Raw genomic sequence first — 23668 nt, 5'->3', positions numbered from 1 at the left:
TCTTTGGGGGGGTCAAACGGTGCAAAAGATGGTAAGCCGCTTCGAGGGGCTCCCGTGTTCAACGAACCAATTGCTTGCTGATTTGCCTGTAATTCTGGACTGCTTTCGTTTTGCTGAGACGTTTTAGCCTCTGTTTCTGGTTCAAGCGGTGGCATTCTTCTTTTCTTGTCGCCAAATATCGTAACTTGATGATTTATATCGATGTATTTTCTATTAAAGTTTTATTTAATGTTTCTACTCCTCTCTTACAATACTAATGTTATTTTCCCAATCCTTATCTTAATCATATGCATGCGCTGTTCACGTGTCCATCATTTCTAAATATACCTAATTGTTACTATACGACAATTAGTCTACCAGAATTAAGAAGGGAAAAAATTATATAATAGCTGCCATTTTTGTGCAAATTTGCATTTCATCCAATGCATAATACCCTTGAAGTTTCCAATCAACATTTCTGGTACTGTTCGCCGAGCTGCTTAAAAACGTTTTGGCAACTAGTCAACTTCGAACGATCATTTTAGTAAATGAGTAAATTTTTTTGAGTAAATTAATCTATACGTATAGGTTTGTTTTCGTGCATGATGCATTTTTTTCTGCACGATCCAGGATGTTCTATCAATTATTTCGTTCCATACAGCAGTTCAACCATATACGTAGGGAAAAAGTTTCATAATGCATGTACCAACGCTACGGCGATTTAATGATAGTAAACGTTGAAGACGGCTATGTATGTATGAAATGTACATAAGTATAAGTGCGACTCCAGTCATCTTTTAATATGATTAAACTTTGGAGCTTACCGTCAGCATTGCATTCTTCTTGTTCCGTATTTTGACCCAATTGCAAACAATGTCCTTTTTTCGAACATGTTCGATTTCGCTCTCTCGTTCCCTTTTCATCATCGCCGATGCAAGTACTCCACTCGCTCCAGGGCTGATAGGAACCTATATCAAAAGTAATGAGGTCTCGCCACATGCATAATTTCTTTTGCCTATCGAATTATGTGAATATTTTTAGCTAATTGATCGATATATAATGCTTGAAAGTTGATACTGCCTGATTACCTTATTATTATTCATAGAAAAAACCTACCACATGTTTCATTATTAAGAAAACCAGGTTTGATGCGACCTTCACAATCTGTGCACGATGAGTTGTCTCCTCCACAATCACCACAAAAATCAACTTTCTTCGTACTGTTTTCGACTCCATCGCAACCATAGAAAATACGCTTGGCAACTGCAAAACATCAAGTCTTTTCATAGTTTATTACATATAGTGTTACACTATATATATATATATATATATATATATATATATATATATATATATATATATATATATATATATATATATATATATATATGTATATATATATATATATATATATATATATATATATATATATATATATATATATATATATATATATATATATATATATATCTTAAGTTTCATAGATTAGAAATTTTAGCTCTGCAGCTTGTTTGAAGAAAACGAAAAAAAATATTTTCCTAATCTTCGCTAGCGTCATTTAGGATCGAAGAAAGAACAATCACCACATGCAAGGAAGGGTTAATATTAGCCCTGTTTACACTGTAGTCGATTTATCGGCACGGCACCGCTAATATGGGTACCCGCAGCTATTGAGGCTAATTAAATCTTTTTGAAATATGAAAAATTTGAAATATACACTCTCAAACTACATTGCACAAGTTAACGTTAGAAACAATTCTATATACTTTTTTAAAAATTAGCAACCACGAAACCTTGTGTTTATTTCGCTACCTGGACGCTTTTAACACCTACACCTTGAAGAATTCTCACAAATTTAAATCTCTAGAAAGTAGAATTTCTTAGCTGCATGTGAAGTTGCAAGAAAAATTGCCTGTGTAGCAGGCATGAAAATAAGCATATTAGTGGCAGACTAGTTAATAATTTATTATTTTCCTCACCAAGTTTTGACGCATTTTTTCTTTTCTGTATTTCATTAAAGGATTGCAACGTCGCCTCACCAATATCTTTTACCTGTTACAGCAATATCGAACAAACATTCCTCATTTTCCCACATATACTCCTTGCTTTTTGCGCCAAAGTAGCATTGGAAAACAAGGATTTGTTTCGTCAAGAAAGACCGGAATAAAGTTGGGATTTGAAAAACTATCGTAACTTTTCCGACATGGTACGTAAAAGAGTCTTGTTCCTGTCCACAATCCCTGTATAAATTGAAGAGATATTTAATGACTTATACTTCTTTGGAAGTCATTTAGAATAACTTTTATAGGTACAATGAATGTTTCTTTAAAACACAGGGAAATTACAACAATATGTGGCATTGACCTCGACGACCGCTGACCTTAATGTGATTAAAATACTCCAAGAGTCGCAACTTTGTACGTTTTCAGAAAAGTGGATGGATGGAAGTGACATTAACACATTGATGAAATATAATTATATGTTTATAGATATATGATGACACGTTGATGATACAGTGATGGAGAAAAAGAAGTTCGTGTAAATAAAGACGAGGATGAGGCTAATAGCGAAAATCATTAGAGTTACGTATCCATATAATAGGTAGGTATCCCAGAAAACTGCCTTAAGAATTGAAACTTACATTTCTGGCCAAATTCATTGTGAATTGTTCGATAACTTGAATTTGTATCAATAAAACTGCCATTAGGCAATAAAAATTCCTGATCCTGTCATCGTTCCAAAATCCAAGAAGACCAGCAGTTTTCCCTAACATAAATTATGTAGAAAAGGGTAAATGTTCATCCGTTTTTGGATGTGACATGTTAAAAAAACCCATGAAGTTTTAGGAAACGCAGTGTTATAGAGAATTAACGAGGCTCAATTGTTTTAGGTATACATGCAGTGGGTGTTATGGAATAGAGGCAAAGTAAGCCATTTTACCAATTTGATTCTCGTAAGTAAACTCTATACACAATGTAGCAATATCATCTGCTTTTAACGCTAAAAGAGACTGTGCATTTTGAACCCGGAGACTCAGGTTGCGCCGACAACTTGTATATGCCCACACATAACCACATTCTTCAGACGAAGGCATTGGGATTAATTGTGTAATATCTTTTAGTCTACATAATGAGAGAGGGCAATGAACCAGAAATTTAGTCACTACATCCCGGGAACGTTTTTCGTTTAAAATGTAAACACCCCTAACCCATATCCATACAATTTACTAAAAGTGAACTAATTATTACCTTTGAATCTTAATGGTACTGAAATTTGATATGTAAGAAAATCTTCTACAGATGTCACCACAATAGCCACTCCTGCTGTGGAGTATGTTCTAAATATTGACTCATTTTGTTTAACAATAAAGACTCCAGTGAAGTCTAATCTTGTTTGTTCGTCAAATTCGACCCGTTCACCATTGACTAACACGTCTATGCTGCGCCGGTTGTTGAACTCGAACTAAATGAAGTCAAAATATTTTCTCGAAAAAGTGATAAAAGATAATAAATCGTGGATAAAATTAAAAAAATAATGAATATTTAAAAAGCATTATTCCCTTACGAGTGTCAATAACTCTGCCGGTGGGAGACAATGTTGACCAATCAGCACGTTTGTTTTATTTTTTTCTTTACGGATTGCTCCATACAAATATTCGGTATATAGGGATTACTTCATGGTTGGCGAATACGTACGATTTTATGCACGAGTTGTGAAGGATTGCAAAACGAACGAGTGAGCGTAGTGAACGAATGAGCTTGCGATCCTTAACAACGAGTTCAAAATGAAAATCATACAAACGGGCCAACCATGAAGTAATTTGTTTATTAAATGTGTATTAAGATCAATTTAATTGACAACGACACGCTTTTAATATACAAAAACACAGCGAGCAACAAAAATTGAAATTTTATGTATAACACATACTTATTACCGTCCAGCTTCTTTTTAATTTTTTTTAATAGAAGTTAGATATTCCTTCCGAAATATTTGAGAATGTGCTGAATGTAAAAATATCTTGAATATGAGAATTATTTTTTATATTTCACTCCTATATTTCGACGGCATCTTCAAAGAGAATGTAAACAAATTGCCGCCAAAATGACATACGACAATTTTTCACGTGTGAAGAATATCGTACGGAAGAATATTTTACGTATAGCATTTTATCATAGTTAAAAACATCGTACGTCCAGTAAAATTGAATGAAATTAATTAACACACTGAAAACGATTTTTATTTCATCATTCTGCTGTGCATAAATCTCTGTACACATATAATAAAAATGAATATTCGTTATTCACTAGAAGTAATAAATATACCGTAAACACTCAAGTCCATCCATCGCATGCAAAATAGAAATTGTTAAGGATAAGTTTGCAAGAAGGGGGGGGGGGAAGATAACGACCAATCTGCAGACAAAATTGCAACAAACGGTCTAATTAGTTGACATAATTTCACAATAAAGCAAAATAATCATGGCGTAGTACATTTTACTTAACTTTACTTTTGTTTTTAGAACCCTTCGTAATTAATAGTAACCAGTCTACTAAACTTGCGAAGAAGAAGAAAATCGTGTTTCGATCTCATAATTGTAACACTAGTGTGCACAAACCTGCACAGTATCACTCGTTACTCCCTTGATGACAAATGCTGTGAGGGCTGTTGCTCTTGTTGTTCTTCCTTTGTTATCAAGTATGGGTACCATTCTTCCTTGAAACTCGAGTTCCGAACCATTGCTGACTTTGAGAAGGACGTATTCACCATAACCGTTGAATGTGTAGAACGTTCCGTCAAATGTGGATAAATGAGGATCACCTCTTGTGCCAGCTATATATTCGCAACAAAATTCACAAAATCTTCAGTCATTAAATTTTCCGGCGACCGCAATTTATCACATGCATGACATCTCAATTCGTGTTTGGGTCTAGTGCTCTGTGAACAATGTTCAGTTATAAGTGGAAGAAATCTTGCTTTGGCTTCGAAAAATTCGTCATCAAAATTACCCGGCACCCTGTTTTTCGGTGAATGATTTTAAATTATTTTCAATATATATAGGGCACGATACTTAACAATATACTTACCAGTTGGTTGAGGTATGAATCTTGAACCATCATCAGAGGGTCTTGCATCATAGTATTTACCACAGTTGTCGAAAACAGAAAATACACAGCATGCGAACCAAGGTAGCACATCTCGTCCTAAATGGCCCAGTACACTTCTTTCTGGGGAAACAATGTCAAATGTACCGCCGCCAGGAGGTCCAACCAAGAGTGAATCACCTTTATAACAACATTGTTGACCTGAACCTGATGCACTAAAAGAAAAATGTTATTTTATAATAAACATGGAATGAATAGCTATTATTAATATGTCAAGCCAATATAACTTATAATTATTAGCTTGAGTATATTGATATAAAATTAATTGCGTTTTAATTGCTAAATTTTTAGCAATAATGCACAGCTATGTAGGATAAAAAATCACATGCATGGCGAATGGCGGCAAGTAACGCAATATAGAGATATTTGCAAAGCGAATAGGCGAATGTCTCACAAATTCATCAACTTGACGCACACTCAAATTGATTAGAAAAATGTAGTAACCACTCAATCCTCGTTATAAACTATAGACTGTAAATTGTTTCTGTTTAACTGAATTTTAGAAAAGTCCAGCGCAAAAGAACATTCCAAAACTAATAAATAGTGAAATTTGTTGCAAAATGTTAAATTTTGGGGCGTTGACTAAATTTTCATATTCTTTTGCATTACGCACGAAAAAACCTTACCACTTTGCAAAATTAGTATAAGGATTTTGGCATGCAATATTTCATACGTATAATTATATTACGTGCGTGCGCGTTTGAATCGATAGAACTGCAGTGTTATAGGTTATTTCTGGACAGTACTGTTAAAACAATTGTATGACACCTTTTTGAATTAATGCATCAATTTCGTGAGACTGGTTTTGATTGAGAAATAATTTATTTTTAAACGTAAATGTGTTTAAAAAGGAAGAAATTTCGCTAAGCATTGTAGTATTAAAACCAACTTAATTGTACATGATATAGGATACTTATGTAACATATACGGTAAGTCATCAGCAGAAACGAGTACTATAACATTAAGTAATAATTGCTTCAGGCTTGTGGATTTTGCTTGCATGCATGTATTTCTAGTTATCAAATCACTCAAATGAGCCGATAGTTGATGCTGTCGTAAGCAAATAAATTATATTATATAAAAGTGAAGTAAACATCTCCCCATGTATAAAAGGTTTAATTCTTATTGATGTAAGGACTGCTGAATGTCGAATCTTGTATGTTTCTCGAATATTTATGCAATGACTGCAGTTGACTCTATATATTACCAAAATGATTATTCCACATTTCATTTTGATTTATAATGTACGAAACGTTTAAATTAGTTTGCAAGATGACAGTTAAGTTGCTGGCGTTCTCGATGGAATACATTTTAATTTTAAACTTTTTGTCTTAGCCGATTAGCAAGTAATGATACCTGTTTCTATCGTCTTCACTCTAAAATTTCGGGAACGCGCGCACAAATACTAGGTAGTGAACGTGCAGCAACGTTCATCAGATAAAATTTAGACCATTGCATTCCGCTGTGTTTTTTCACAACACCTGGGTGAAATTCCTAATCCCCAGCAGAGTTAGTACCCTCGCCGCACCTTCTCGGGTATTATGCTCCCCGCTCTTGCTCGTACCTAGCTTCCTTGAGCGGAAACAAGACGTACTTCCAGGATGAAAAAGCCGCTGAGAAAACCTGCTTCATCAGGTTTGAATCGATCGTCAAATTCTATCTGTTCAACCCTGGAAGGACATGGAGGTAACTCATCTACAAATTTAATAATTGTAATTATTATAAAGTATCCGATCGTAAATTTGTACCGCTTTCGGTTATTAATACAAACAATGAAATTAATTATTCGGAAGATAAGCTAGTTTGCATAATTATGTATGAAAGTCGTCAAATTTTTTGTTTATACTGCATGATCTTGTACAAAAATTAAACGTTGCGGAATTTCGCAAAAATCGTCAGTCTCACACAAAAGATTATGCATTCTTACATTGTTCTATATTTTACTGAAACATTATTAAAACCGCCGCCATATATTTAGTCTTAATTGTCTAAATATTTGTCCTGCCGTATCTCCAAAGGAAATAATGAATTGTTTTGTTATTTAGCAATAACATGCGATTGCATCATTTTCTTACTTAATGAGCAGGGATTCCATGCAGGTTAATTAAGCAAACCCTAGGAAATTTTGTTCAACTATGTGAAGCAAGCTAGCTAGCTATACAAGGTGTATCAAAAGAAAGGTAATCCAACTTTGGTGCGCTATTGTACGTGAACTATACTCATTCTATTAACGAATTTTTTCAACATTCGGAAAGGTTAGGCTTTTAACTATCGAGTGACATCTTTTTGATACCAAATGGTGAAAAAAATGAACAAATAGGAGGCTAATAAAAAGTGTTAGTCAAATTTTCACCTCTGAGAGTTGGGACTAAAACCATTAATTAACTGTCTTTGCGACTTAATTGAAGAATTTGCTTTGAATAAACTATGCGGTATTAAGTAGGAAAATCAACAGGAGAAATTCTAAGCAATGCGCATAAAATCAGTGCAAGCTGTGACATTTTGTGATATTTTTTTTTTGTTATACACTGCTTTAATTAGGCTCAAAGGGGAAAATATGCGATTGTGACTAACATTTTTTATCAGCCTCGTATGTGCTCATTTTTTCACCATTTGGTATTACAAAATGTCATCCGATAGTTAAAAGCCTGATCTTTCCGAATGTGAAAAAAAAATGTTCATAGACTGAGTAGTTCACGTACAATAGCGTGCTGAAGATGGATTACCTTTTTTTATACACCCTGTATATACCTAAAAAGATTAATTCGTAAATGTGGAGAAATAGAATATTTGCTAATATGAGTATAATTGTACTTTTTATACCTCGCAATCTTTTGTTTTTATCCCTGTTTTGAAATCCATGCCAAGTTCTGCAGTACACCTCATTTGCCAGCCAAGAAGTTATTAGAAATGGTAAACTAAAGCTTCTTGCAACAAACTTAAAAACTTTCCCCAAAAATCGTTTCTTTCTCGTTAACGATGGCGTTATGCTGACGATTGCAATCTCGGATCCTGCATTTGAATTTCGTTTCGTCTCCCTCTTAAAGGAAAGACCAGATTTAATTGGAAAGATTGCAGTATTGTTAAAGTTCATATAACCGAAAGTGAGAATTCCGGGTAATGCATGTATAGAAAATCCGCTCCGTTACTGCATGCAATTTTTTAAAGATTTGCTACCAATTGTGTATAGGTTGTGAAAGGGATATTCCCCTGAAACACTCGCTTTTCATAGAGGAAGTATTGTTTTTCATAATTTCAGATGCGAAAGACGACTAAGTTAAAAAAGCACCATCCAGGAATTCAATAAATATTTTATTATTAGGATGGACAATATTACTCATATTGTAGCCAATGAGAGACACCTGAACACCAGAAGGGATTTAAATTCTTCATTTCCGAGCAAGCGCAAAGGGAAAACCAGCGTACTTTAAGTACAAAAAATGCAAATGTAAAAATTGCCCGCCACCAGAATGTCATGGCGAGTCATGTGCACGTTCGAATTTGAGACGAGTTAATTGAAACTGGTAACCAGCAAGCGGTGTAAAGGGGTGATTGGTTAATTTTTTGGTATTGCGTGCTTCGAAAGCTGTCGAATCTTTACCAGGAAGCTTCCATAGTTTAACGTTGCATCAGTAAATGCAAAAAAAAACCTATGTCGTTATTGTTCTATAAAAACCAACAGTAACCAAAAGACAATTGATAAAATACAAGAAAAAAACTCAGCGTCAAAACCAGAAAAAACTCTTTGCCAGCTTGCTATCACATTATATAAAAAGAAACAAGAAGAGATGTCGTCATAGCAAAACACCATACTATTTATAGGTGGTCTTTAGGTGGACAAAATAAATCACGATTTATTCTGTTTTAAAAATTTCAAGGAATGCAAACCCTTATACAAACCATTATTCAGGGTTTTAACCCAGAGGAAGCAAAGAGGTCGATTAGCTTATTTTATTGCTTCATTATTCTGTTGTTCATTGTTCTCTATAATTTATGAAAATATGTTAAACTTTTATCAGCGCTTTTCTCAGCAAACTAAAATTCTCATTCTCCTTACTTTCATGCACGATAACTCAAAAAGTGACAGAGCTAACCTGATAAAATTCTCATTGTTGAATTCAAAGAAAATTGGCTCAGATGTGAATTGACTAAAAGTTTTGTATTCCGTTCAGTCTAAGAAAAATAGCGACTGTTTATTACCGATAATTATATCGCAGAAGTTTTATATTTATTGCCTGTAACACGTTTAACGTTAATGTTCAGCTCCTAGTCAAAAATATTCAGAACTAAAAAAATAATTCCGTTGTTCTACAGTTAAAATCTAGTTTGTTATCGTGTTTACAAATAACAAAAATCGTCTATTTCGAATTCCACCATTGAGTATTCTGGCCTGCATGGCTAACTATAGTGATTAAAGATTCCTACAAGCCTTTTTTTCACTCCCAGCAACTTGGCTTGCAATAATTGCATGAAAAGATTTTTAAATTTTTGAAAATAAAATATTTCTTGCATAAGACCACCTTAACAACTCATGTTCATGATTTATGTAAGGACTGCGAGTTCTTTTGACGCTTTTAGACCATTATATACGACTGGCGTTCTATACTTAATGTGTAAAGCTTCAAAGAATAGCAGAAGGTTAGAGTTGGTGTGTGTTTGAGAGTGTGAAGAATGTGTTTGTTAACCGGTATGAGATTGTGAGGAGAGAGCAATAGTATTACGTTTCTTTGCGGTATCACTGATTGAATTGTCATTGCTGTCATAAAGATTGTCAAGGAGCTCGGATGGTGCAACTTAGGATATAATTCGCGTGCTCACATTCCGACAGGTGTTTAGCATTCGAACTTTTTTGTGGATCTGCATGCTCAGATAAACTGGTAGACACGTTTTGCTCATATATGAATTGTTACAACCCGGACAAGTGAATTCTTAAACAATATTACTGCGCTGCGACGTCGAAATTTTGTCTTTTTCAGGTAAAAAATATCACACCTTCTTAGTGTCATATTTAACCGGCCGTGCAAAATTCTGCTGTATTTTATTGACGACTTTTTTAACTAAAAATTCTCTCTGTCTGCCGAGAAAAGGAATTCCTAGGTAAAAAGTCCTCAAAGAAAATACAGCCGAATCTCACACAGTTGGTTAAATTTGTATTAATTTATTACACCAAGAAGGTGTCATATTTTTTAACCGTAAAAGACAAAATTCCTAACTCGCAGTGCACTAATATTGTTTAGGAATTCACATATCCGGGTTGTAACAGTTCATATATATAGGCAAAACAGAAAGAAACTTGGCAACCCGTTTATCGGAACATGCAGTTCCACAAAAAAGTTCGATTGCTAAACACTTGTCGGAATGTGAACACGCTATTTATGACAAACTTTATGACACCGATGACAATGATACCGCAAAGAAACATAATAATACATTACTCGATCTCTCTCTTTTTCTTAACAATCTCATATACAGGTGTTTTAACACACAGATTCTTCACAAACGCCTCTAACCTTCTGCTATTCCTTAAAGCTTTATACATTAAATATAGTAAGCCAGTGCCAAATAATGGTCGAAAAAACCTATTCGCGGTCTTAACATTAATCATGAACATGAGCTGTTAATAATATAGTCTTACGCCATGACGTCATCTCTTCTTGTCTCTTTGTATATATAATATGATAGAAAGTTTGTAAATAGTTTGTTATGGTTTGACAACGACTTTGAAATAGTAATGAATTCAAAATAATTACCCTAAAATTATCGTCTTGTTGTCTCTATATAGCTCATAATTATCTTGAGTTTACAAGATGTCATTTTTCGGAGTATGTTTTTTCTTGTATTTTATTGTTATTTTTCCTCTAAATTGGCTGATCAACACCCAAATTCAGAAAATAGTTACGTGTGACCTTCGAATGCCTGTATTCATTGAATGTCAACAGAACTTGTAATGCAGAAATTTATTTTCAACTGATTCGACACATGCACCTTAAACATTGACGATTTATCGTATGCTATTTATCGTATACAAAACCACCTGGACTGTCCGAAATCTTAAAAATAGTAAAAGTGGCATATGACTTTTGCTACGTGATCAACCTGAACGTGACCACGTACCATGTTCCGTGACCAGCATCAACCAGGTTATTCGCTGCAGCGAGGTCATGGAGGTTATAGGTAGAAAAACCTGCTTGCAAGGTTGAAATCGGTGTACAAAAAAACTTACTCTGCATTCAAGGAAATGCTATCCTTGCCAAAATCAAAGGCGTAATTTCCAGAGTTTGGAACCTTTTTAAATGTTTTCAAGCTCCCATGGTGAAGACGGAAATCAAAAGTATCAAATTGCGATATTTCAATATCAATGTGGGTCGCGTTGATGGCATTTTTATCCCAAGTCAAAACTGTTTTTGTTGAGTTTACCCAACGCTTCATTTCAAGCCCTTCGATATCTGGAGGATTTCGTCCGATCGGAACTAGATAGGAGAGAAACCTATATAGTTAAAGGTGCTTCAAAATCCTGACGTGTACATTAGCAAAATGCGCATTCAATCAATGAAGATTATGTAAAATATTGATATGACATGATAGGTGGTAAAGAATATTTCCGGTCTACCTTCTGTAGACTTATCATTGAATGATAGGCTAATTTCTCGTAGATTAAGGGAGTTGGAATTTTACAGATATAAAGAAAGAAGATACCATTTATGGCGAAAGGTTTTGTTACGCATTTATTCAATACTATATATGCAATTTTCATGCAAAAGTTTACATCCTAGTTTATAGCATTACTTGATCTGAAAGTGCCAGTGTAATTGTATGTGGTACCACCATCCAAAGATAATTCAAGTGGCATAAGTCCAGTAACATTTAACGGAGGTGTAACGCAATATGCTTGTTCGGGACTGATAAGCTCTGCAGCTGACTCCAAATTTTTGTTAAAGCGACACACGATGTCATTAGTTGAATTGTAACACGGCCCCCCTATGTACACCACAGTTCCTCCTAATTCAATTCCTGACCTTGGAGAAAGTACCAGATCTACAAATGATATATCAGTCTCAGAGAAAGTTTAACTATACCAATAAAATATCGTTTAAAATGAAGAAACTTTAAATTTGGAAAGCTACATCAACTTCTCGAGCATTTGATTACTGATTAAATTTAATCAATGTTATTCTGCATGCTAATTGTCTCGGCGTCGACAACTAACGCCAGTGGCTTAACCAGATGTTAATTAGTCCCGCTTTGGTAATATTTGGGTGTTCGTGGGCTGTGAGAACAATCAGTTTCAATGAAATTAATGATAATAGCCTAAAATTGAATAACAGGGCTGAATCATAATGCTAGATACGGAATCGAATAATTAACTTCACTAACATCAGATTATCACAAAGTAGCTACCTATAAAAAAATAGGCGATTTCCTTTCGTTTGTTTGCTATGTACGAATTAGTGAATGAGTAATGCTAAAAGGTGAAGCTAACTTAGCTTTAATTTATTTGAATCCTTTTGGGAAGAGCTGCCCAGCTTCTTCTAAACGATATATTGCGCTATTACCGAAATTTTTGATATTTTGAGTGTCGCATGTATATTTACTCGCACTTTACCGTAAATATGCCCATCAAGAGTTACTATAATTACAGAGAAAAATCGCCGTTCTGGTTCAATTGGTGATAACGAAAGATTTACCAGAATGCACTACGGTCAGCAATCGTTTTAAAAGCGAATTGAAGTTTTTTGAGGACAAGATATAATAAAGGAGGCTATTTTCTTAGTTGTGTTAAAGTTTTATTCATTAGGTGATTTATTTCTCATCCTTTGCTAGTAATTTATGCTTGATGCCAGCAATGCTTGTGGTAAAATGTACATTCTGCCATCTTTTTGTTATGGTCAATTAAATAGTCGTTTCGAAACGTTTTGGTAACGGAATTACTCGCCTTCGGCTCGGCTGTTAACGCTTACCTCGACCTTGATAACTCTGCATATCACAAAAACCTCATCGATATCCAATAATTGTTTATTATTACGCTATAAAAATGGTCTAACATATACAATACCGCGTCCTGATGCACAGCCAGTATTCTTAACCGTCTCTCCATCAACCTGAAAAATCCACATCCCAGGTCTTTTATAGTTTGATGTCGATAAAATATTGATTATCTCAGAAGTACGAGAGTTTGGAATATTAAAATATCGAACACCGTCCCCAGCATTAAATCCAGCCTTGAATAGAAAAATGTGAGTAGAAAAATGTAGATAGAAAAAACATTCTTTAGAGGGGAGAAGGAACAAAATTACGACGTGTTACCAAAGTGAATTTTATTTGTTTAAAAAGAATGCAATGAAGTTCTTTTAGTGGTTTTGAAGTATTGCTTGCATGCTTCTTGGTATTTGCGGAAGAAAAGAATAGCTTGTATTTCAATTCTCGACGGCATAACTAATCAGGGTTCCACAACTTATCTGTATATGGCTGCCTAATAGGGGGATAGGAATGACAAAAAATGGAAACAAATAATCAAAAATTTTGAAAAGAATGCATAGTAAACTCTATTAGCTATCACGGATCCCACCCTCCCTTGTTGTTGTCAATTGCAAGGACATTTCCTTTCATTGTGGAAACGCTGCTGTTAATTTGAAAACCGTAAATATTCGGTAACACTTTTTGCAGATCGGCATCATTATTTGTTTCTTTGTGGTTTATTGTGCGACGTCTTTTATGCGGGTTACGGGCCGAAGACCAACCCTCAACTTTAATTACATACACGGCTCAACATTTGGCGTTCAGTACCTATTTCAGCTTATGTATAACCCAGAAAAAGTAAAAGCACTGGCTTTAATTTTCCCTCCTGAAGTTATCGTTCCAGTTTGTTTGGTATGGTACTGCATACCTGCGCCTACTCAAACCCCTTTGCCAATAATTACTCCGGCGTGAGCAACGAAGTTGAAAATTCGCCTAGGATTTGTTTTGTTTTTGTTGCGTTTTTTGTTTTTCGTCACGCAATTAAGTGAGTTTTGGCGCGAAAATACTAGTATTTGAAAAAGTATATTTGACCGTATTTATCTACGTCACAGTTTTCTATTTCACCGTTTAACAAGTTGTGGTCGTGTATGGGCGCGTAGACACGTCGCAAAGGATTGAAGATATAAGCCCGAATTGCAAAGTGTAAGACAAAGTGAACGTATCATGCGGTTTATTTACATTTTTAAACAATTGAACTTCTATATACTTTTTAATTATTGTGATCGTCGGAGATTATGGACGGATAAATAAGATATGTCAAAATGTCAAATTTTCGCATTTTTCATTAAAAACACGCACGCCTCAGGCTACTTCGGCATCACACGTCGATCTTTCGCGCGGTCTTTCGTTGCTTAAAAATTATTGCAGGCGGATGGCTCTGCCAGGCTTTCGTCCAACCGGTCCTTGGTCTGTATCGCATTCTATATGGCTTACTTATGAAGATGAGATAATCTAATATTATGAGTATAGTCATTACACATTCACCACAAACCTGCGCAGAGATTCCTTTAGTATTGCTATGAAGACCAAACGTCCATTCAATTTTGTTGTAGTAAAATATTGCAAATGAGTTGACACCATCCGTTGCTAATATCGTCTGGAATGTATTCTATGTAAAAGACAACGCTTTGAACGCTTTCCACATTTTTGAGACAGAGGGAAATATTTCCCTATACGGACCAACTTAACTGGTAAATAATAGATAATAACAGATAAATAATAGTACTTTTCAAAAATACGTATTAAAAGTAAAACGCTGATATCTCGGGGAATATTGTATCAAAATACGCATGGTATATACTAAATGTTAAAAATTCACGAATCTAAAGAAAGTTATTTCAGTGTAACTTATTGAAAGTTATTTGAGTATAACTGCAAAACTAAGACGTCTGTTACACTGAATAACTTTCTATATATATATATATATATATTATATATATATATATATATTATATATATTATATATATATATATAGTAATTACCCGCAAAGTGGAACCTCCACCATACTGAGCTACATTGAGCCAAGTAACAATCATGATCCACTTTGCTAAGAAGCTTCTTTGGCGAACGAAGTACTTTTTAATTTCGTTAGAGACACTTGTTCGCATTGCAAGTTCTTGAGTTTCTCTGTAATAAACAATGCCGCCATCTGTTGTGTCAACATCAGCCCAGAATGGTGCGATCAAACGTCGATTATCTCCAAGAGGGAATGCGTCAGGAGTATACTGTGACACTTGGACAAGAAAAGAGATCACTCCATTTGTGTTTACCTGAGAAATTATTATATATTAATAGTGAACTCAAAAATAGGGGAAGGTAGGGGGGTACATGGGAAAAATTATTACACTTCACTTGCTCTTTACTTTAGAAATTGAGTATTTTTTAAGGTTCAGGGTGATAATGGCACTTAATTAAGGCCGGGGCTTAATTAATTGTTTAAACTGTACATAGGGGGAAAGGATTAAAGAAAAGAGCATGCTGTTCATTCTTTAAGTACGAGATAATAAGTGTGAGTGACGAGAGGTAAAAATGAAAAGTCAAAAATCAAAACTAAATAGCCGAACAGACAAAATTGTATATATATATATTATTTTATACACACAAGCGCCAGGTATGAGGTATGCTGCAATTTCATTGGTTGGCTACTAGACAGATATTAGCCCATATATATCTGTCTAGTAGAGAAAGTAAACAAAATGGCTGAAAGATTTGGGAGTTGCGTGAAATAGGAATCCAAACTTTAGTTGATAATAGCACACCAAAATGCACCGAAAGGGTGACAAAGTTTGTGTAGATAATAAAACAGCTCATATACGACTCGAGTTCGCAGAATAACTGTTAATAAGGCAAATGCGTGCATTCAATAGAAAAAATTCATTATTCTGGGGAAATCAAAAGCGTGAAACAAATCAAGTTGGAACAATTCAAGTCGGAACAGGCTAAGCCCAAACAAGTAAGTGAGAAAGATGGAAGCAGTTCAATGTGACGGGAAGTGCCATCAATAAAAAGAAACATTTGATGATTTTGAACCGACTTGAAATTATTAGCTAGTGGCTTAGGCATCAAAGAAACAGATAAGCTAATCAGAAATGCTATAGCATGTAAATTTTTGGATGAAGGGGTAAAACAACGATGTTTGGAAAAGAGTGAAAACTTAACCTTAGAAACAGCTATCATATATAGAGAGATTATTTGAAGCCACCAAAACCCAACGAATTCCGCAGATGAAGGGATCAGATGGGCCGGATACTCCTGAACCCACTAAAAAAGAGTGACAAACCGCATCAAATTGTTAACTATGTGCATGGTTGCAATAGTTACAAACCACATGAAAAATGTCCAGCCAAGAACCAAACCTGCCGCATGTGTGGAATGATGGGACACTTCAGTGGAGTGAAAAAACTGGCAGTTCTGATGATGAATACAAGCAAGCCAAAAGTTGCATTTACTGCACCTCAAAACCCTGACGCCCGACGAGTTTGACAGCTGAAAGGACTTACTGAGAGATGGTAAAATGGTGGGTAAAAGCTGTCCAAATTGGCCATGGGACATTGGAATGCCAATTGTACACTGGTGCACATGCAGGTTAGTTTCATGACTGCTAAGCAGTTACAAAGTGTTGCTCCCAATGCACGAATCATGAAAACACATTAGAGACTTAATAATATAGCCAACATCAGATCATACCCAGAGGATTTGCCACACTAAAATTGAAACACAAAAAAAAAACAAGCGAAGGTAAATTCTTCATCATTGACAATGCATATAATCCAGTGTTATCTGGAAAAGTCTGCAAATCTTTAAACCTAGTGAAGCGAAAACACGAAATTGACCACAACTCTTACGACAATGCCTTAATCGGCCTCGGAGTTATAACTTGAAGTTAAAGTTTAAACTTTGACAAGGTGAAGATCAGAAAAGGCGAATTGCCGTATGTAGGACACCTCATATCAGCACATGGGCTAAAAGCGGATCCATGAACGTTAAAGCGATGAAAACTAATGCCAGCACCCAAGAAGAAACATGATTTCCGTCGTTTTCTGGGTTCAGTACAATACCTAGACAAGTTCTTGCCACACTTAACGGAGGTACAAGAGCAATTACGGCACATAACAAAGAAGTCTTCCGCTGGGACAAATCACACGAAAACGCTTTTCAACGCATCAAAGATCTATGCTCTGCGAAGCAACTATACTAGCCTACTATGATGTCAAGAACGATGTCAAGGTAGAGTGTGACCCTAGCAAGAATGCAGTCGTCGCTGTCCTTGTACAAGAAAGCAAGTCTATAGCTTATTCATACCGAAAGCTTTGTATACAGCCGAGATAAACTGGTCAACTATTGAGAAACAAGGGAAACTGCCGTTAGAGACCATTTTTGCAAGCCTTAGCTGTGTCACCCTTGGGGATGCAGACCATCATGCTGAAAGTGAAAGTATATGACATGAAAGTTGAATACATTCCTGGCAAGGGCAAATCATCGCAGATACGCTCAGCAGAGTCAGTCTTAATGTTATTCCACCAGAAAGAAAGGCGTTTCGGGACAACATTCCGGAGAGAATATCTGCCACACATGACCAATACCATGCAGGAACTTCAAGAAAAGACTGCGAATGAGATATACGATTTGTATTCACTTAAATTCCATGACTATGCAGCAGCGAAACAGAAAAAACCAATGATGCCGAGCAAGACTCCAGACCATGCATCCATGGCATGGGGCGAAGCAGCATCTGACATAATATTATTTACATTCAATAGCACAAACTACGTATGATATCCCAGAAACGCTTACAACAGACTGTGGTACAAATTATGCAAGTGCAAAATTTAAAAATTGTGGTCTTCAGCATAAAAATGTTATAGTTGTGGCGGTACGTTTGCGGACAAATATAGAATATCGCAGCACAACGCAAGGACTGGCCAGCTAAAAATATGGTAGGCTAGTAATTTCAGTAAGATGAATTGTTTAAAGCAATTTTTGAGAACGCACATTCAGTTCTTCATTTATTCCGTTCAATGGTAACGTAATTACGTGACGTCATTTATATATACACTGCATGCATGAATACCGTTACTCAAAGTTTCGGCAAAAGATGACCTATAAACTGTTCGCAAAACATTCCTTTGTACTACATTAGCATAAAAATTATAAACATCTATCCGCGAAGCTCAGTAATTGTTTAATAGACATATAAAGATTTGATTGTATACGTTTCTTAACTTTTCAGTACGATTTTATTTTTTGGCAGTGCAAGATACGGCAGAGCAAGTCATCCAAGTTCATGAACAAACGAGTATCACGATGCGTCAAACAACCTATGCTGGATTTATTGCATTTTATTAATTTATTTCTTTGGTATAGTAACAGAGCTAGACAGCCTGGCTAACGGGAAAGTCCATTCGCATTATAATTTGCGTTTCAGTATGTATATTCCAGTACAAGTTCCCTGATTTAAAGTTTCTGACAAGAATGATTTGCAAGAAAGGTGTAGCTATACCTGGAGCTGCACTAGCGTATGAAAAATCTTCAACTTCAAGTATCAAGACATCCTGCATTGCCTTTGTTTCGGCATATCAACGCCGTACCGCACTCATACTGACTTCGACAATATCGAAACCCATGATTTTGCCAAATAAATTGTTGCCAACGCAAATAAGTGTATATACATAGGTCATAGGACTATAATATGTTATCTGTATTACGACCACACTCAAATATACAAATAATATAAAAAATAAAAAATGAAATTTTGTCTGTTCGACATAGACATATAAAGATTTGATTGCAGTACGATTTTATTTTTTGCATACACGTATCGGCAATATTTTTGTTTAAAAAATTTTTTTTATAACTATAGCTTTCCTCTTGCCTTTTTACTATTGACTTTCGAATTTTTACTTTCGACTTTCTACTTCTTAGTATTGATTCTTGACTTTTTTCCTCGAACCTCGACTTTTACTCTGGAATGTCGTACTTAACTCTCGACTGATCGACCCTCGATCGCCTTTTAGGCAGAGTCTTTCAGCACTTCGCATCAACTGTGCTGCAATTAATTAACAACTGCCCAAAATAAACAAAACACTTCTGGGCGTTTCGCCCCCGAGAATTTTGTCAGGATAGTATGAAAGTGCATGTACGTGTTTTTCAGGCTCTAAACGCATCACTGGGGATTCACTGCTTGTGTTTCGAATTCTTGAAATTACTCTACTTTCGTTATTGGGCATTCCTCAATAACTGCCAATATTTATTTGATTTCCATTAAAGCTACATGTATTTTTCTATTTGAAAAAACTGCTGGTCGCTACAGGTACACAGGCTGCTACAATAACACAATTATTAGTTTGAACATATATAAAAATTTAATTGTAAAATTGAGCAAGACATACACTCACAAATGATGTGGCAAGTGTTTATAATAATTATCCTGAAAGATATGGGTGCAAATATCGCCTAAAACTATACATGTATACCGATTAAATATCTGGTGCGTATGAATAAGTATGAAAATAATGTCTGCAAAATACTTACGAACAGGGAGTCATGTTCTTCGTCGAAGAAAGGAAAGGGAAATGCAATATTGACAAGACCCGAACTGCCGTCATCATTGGTGGGTACTGAAGTATCTCCATTGCTGGGTCCATAAGGAAAAAAGTCCCGAAGCTCTATTCGCGTATAAGCAATCTGAGCAAGACAGAAAAAAACAGAAGCTAAAACGAAGGACTTCATACTTCTTGCTAATTTCTAGAAGGATATGTTTATATGCACTGAGTATTGAAAGCTTTTCTAAACCATTTTGCATAATTATTTATGAATAAGTATTATATAGGTATTTTTAAATTTCAATGCATATTTTGCCAAACCTCGCTCATTATTAATTTACTGCGACGCAGTATGATCAAATTCTTTATATACTACGTAAACATGTTACATTTATACATTACACATGCACAATTAGTGTAAATTGCTAAGATTTCCTAACGCGTCTTGATGACTATGACTTTCCGAAGACTTGACAAATTTTAGGCCTAAATTTTAGCTTTCAGAGTAGCAATAAAGCTAATAGTAAATTTAAGATTTTTAGAATTTGCATTTAATAATATGTTCCGGATGCTTAATTCGACAGGACGTCTGTTTTTATAGATATAATTACTCTTACTTCTTAGTATTTTTTTTCTCTATGTAAGATTTATAATTATATTTCAGCTTATTATAATAATGACTTATGACAACAAGACTTATCGAATCAGCGAATCCCTGGCTATGATACTCATCAATCTCTTGCTGAGATGAAAACATTAAAAAAATGACTAAAATGCTACAACGGAAAATATTTCGTATACCTATATTTGCAAAGAACATCATAAACTCATTAAATAAACTTTTTGTAAGATGAGTATATTTGTGTAGCCGTACGTATGTGTGCCCTCGCCTACTGTAATCAGGTTTTAAGGTTCGACAGTTAATGATGACTTAATGTGCAATATTTGCATGCAGCCTAACTAACTGCCGTCATCATCGGTGAGATTGAAGTATCTCCATTGCTGGGTCCAGAAGGAAATCCTCAAACTCTATATGCGCGTATATACGCAATATCTGTGCAAGATAGAAGAAACTACACTGAAGCGAAAGCCAAAGTCGTCTGTTATATTCATTTTAATAAGGATACGCTTAATGATATAAGTATTGAAAGCTTTTCTTAGCCATTTTGCATATGTATCAAATAATACATTTAAATTTCAATGCATATTTTGCCACGCCACGTTCATTATATTATTTATTGTTTTACGCAGTATGATCGATTTCTTTATTAGTACTACATAAACATAATTATATTAGCTTTCTCGTCTAGTTAACTTACAGAACTGAGAATTTTGAATATCCTTTCGTTTCAATATAACCCGTGAAACTGAGCACAAAGATATATTTCATGCAGGCATTATAATACGCGTGTTTTTGACACACTTTGTGTCCTTGTAAAAGGCGAATGTGTCCTTGTAAATGGAAAAGTGTGTAGTTAGAAATCATGCCTCATGGACAAAAATGTCTAATATAATTTTAATTTGACTATTTAAAATAATTATTGTTTCTATTATATAGTATATAAAAACGCTTGGATAGTATATCCGGCATAGCATTTATATTAAAAAAGGCTAGAGACTGACGGACCCTGCTTTGCATGGCTATGCTCTTTTTTATATGCTTGTGTTGTAATTTCACGTTGTAATTTCTAAGACTAAGTGATTATTGAACTTAAAGACAATGTGTGTCCTTGTAAAAATTCCGTATTATAATGCCTGATTTCATGTTCCATCATATGAGCTTTGCTGTAGGACGCTAATGAAAACTATAGGTTCTAAAATTACCAATGCAGATGAATTTATTATTGAAACAAAGACTATAAAAAGGGTAAGTATCCATTATAAACTATTATGAGATACGGCAGTGCAGGTCATCCAAGTTATAAACAAACGAGTATCACGATGCTTCAAACAACTTATGCTGGATTTATATATTTTATTAATTTATTTCTTTGGTATAGTATCAGAGCTAGACAGCCTGGCTAACGGGAAAGTCCATTCGCATGATAATTAATTTGCGTTTCAGCATGTATATTCCAGTACAAGTTCCCTGATTTAAAGTTTCTGACAAGAATGACTTCCAAGAAAGGTGTATGGCTACCTGAAGCTGCACTAGCGCATGAAAATCTTCAACTTCAAGTATCAAGGCATCCTGCATTGCCCAATTTGTTTCGGCATATCATCGCCGTACCGCACTCATACTGACAATATCCAAACCCATGATTTTGCAAAATAAATTGTTGCCAACGCAAATAAGTGCATATACATAGGTCATAGGACTATAATGTGTTATCTGTATTATGACCATGCAAATTCAAATAGTTGATACAAATAATATAAAAATGTATAAAAATGTTTGAATCGCAATAAACATAATCGTTTGCAACAATCAACTGAACATGCCAAATCCATAAATGCCTGCTCAATGCAGCAGCAGAACCGGTGAGGTTTACTCAATTTTATGACCATTTCTGTTTCCTAAAATAATAAATCCTACCGACTTTTGAGCATTTCATGATAAAATTATAAGCTCAGGGGCCGTTTCTGAGACTTCGTCCCCGTTTACATGACACAGGACGAATTTGCAATCGCTCGATCTGAATTAAGTGTTTTCGGCCTTTCGTTTACCCGAGAACCACGCAAGCGAACAAATTTAATACCCTCTTAGCAAGACGAATTCGTGATCCAAAAAAAACCCGCGTTCAGATTTTTTACTCGACCGGCTTAAATTCGTCCGGGTGCCGTATAAACACCAGAAATTTGTCTTGCTTTGTTTTTGTACCGATATATAGCGCGGTTAAGGAATGGGCATGTCATCAATACGATGCTCATGCATATTATTGTATTTTTCACGAACAATAAAAAAATTCAGTCTTATAGGGGAATTCGTCCGGTACCGTGAAACACAGGATAAAAAAGGACCAGAAATTGCATGGTTTGGGGTAAACAGTGAAAAAGGACGAATTTCAGAGACCGCTCCTAAATTCACCTTTCTACAAATTCTATAAACGTGCACAATTCGTGCACAATTTATTTCATGCGGTACCTCGCAGCCGGTGTTGAATGAAAGAATATGTAATCAGACTTAGCAACGCCACAAAACATGCCAATAACTGTAGTCTATATAATTTATTCATAGAAAAATGTCGGTAAATACGTTTACAGTGGTTATAGTGGCGCACAGAGTATCGGAAAATCCCGCCGTCTGGGGTCGGTTGTTCAAAAGCCGGTTAGTTTAACCCTGGGTTAAAGCAAATCTTTATCGTAATTTTTTCAATCACTTGCTTACAAAATTGAATCTCTTTTTTACCAATATTTTCTGGACTGTTAGAAGCAATATTTTCTAAAGTTTTAAAACGAACCACTAGTGATTTAGAAGCAGTTTTCTACTAAAACTCTGATTTAAAATTTAACCCATGCAGAGTAAGCGCTAACCTAGCTTTGAACAACTGGCCTCTGCTATTCAGCTAATCAAGTTCCGCTTGTTGTTAATATGAAAATGTTATACTTACTTTCAAGCCCATGCTTTAAAGGCATACAAAATCTTTCCCGAAGTCTGATAAGCGAGTTTGGATCCTTTCATTCTTTTTACATACGGGGCTGATTAAATGTGGACATTCATTTTGCCGATGGGCAACCATCAGAAAGGTGAACTGGGAGGTAACTAATATCATTAATATATATGCTAGGAATATATAATTATATGTACTTTCCCACATGATGACCACCATAAAAGTATTCCTTCTTGTAATATTTTGGGCATCTCGAGTTGCCCTCCAATTTTCAGTGACTAAATTAAAGGTCGATACGTTGATGATTTTTGGACCTGAACAAATCTGATTTTTCAATAGTACATGGGTTATATTATATAAATCGGCTTCTAAATCATCGCGCATATTTTCGCGCCTATATTTCTGGCCATGCAGGAA

The 23668-nt window shown here is 35.1% G+C and overlaps 1 protein-coding gene across 1 annotated transcript; it reads right to left on the bottom strand.

Moving 5' to 3' along the window:
* Positions 1–2887: 2887 nt before the first annotated feature.
* Positions 2888–21939, bottom strand: LOC114540886. Its single transcript, XM_028560895.1, has 12 exons — positions 21841–21939; positions 19690–19842; positions 15141–15428; positions 14650–14766; positions 13195–13360; positions 11928–12176; positions 11365–11611; positions 8137–8181; positions 5064–5296; positions 4595–4809; positions 3228–3441; positions 2888–3057 (listed from the first exon to the last, which is right to left on the bottom strand). The coding sequence occupies exons 1-12, from the start codon at positions 21895–21897 to the stop codon at positions 2888–2890; spliced, it is 2154 nt and encodes a 717-aa protein (XP_028416696.1). The 5' UTR covers positions 21898–21939.
* Positions 21940–23668: the final 1729 nt, after the last annotated feature.

The sequence above is a fragment of the Dendronephthya gigantea genome, unplaced genomic scaffold (genome assembly GCF_004324835.1).
Source record: "Dendronephthya gigantea isolate DGI-Jeju-01 unplaced genomic scaffold, DenGig_1.0 000253F, whole genome shotgun sequence".
Taxonomy (NCBI): Eukaryota; Metazoa; Cnidaria; class Anthozoa; order Malacalcyonacea; family Nephtheidae; genus Dendronephthya; species Dendronephthya gigantea.
This window is presented reverse-complemented; position numbering and strand designations above follow the sequence as displayed.

Bases quoted from the DNA above. Each gene is read 5' to 3' on its own strand.
- LOC114540886 (XM_028560895.1), bottom strand. From the start codon at position 21,897: ATGCAGGATGCCTTGATACTTGAAGTTGAAGATTTTCATGCGCTAGTG. The intron at 15,429-19,689 runs GTAAGTATTTTG...ATAATTTCTCAG, and splicing joins AAGAACATGACTCCCTGTTC to GTAAACACAAATGGAGTGAT. The intron at 12,177-13,194 runs GTATTGTATATG...TATCATTTGTAG, and splicing joins TGGCTGTGCATCAGGACGCG to ATCTGGTACTTTCTCCAAGG.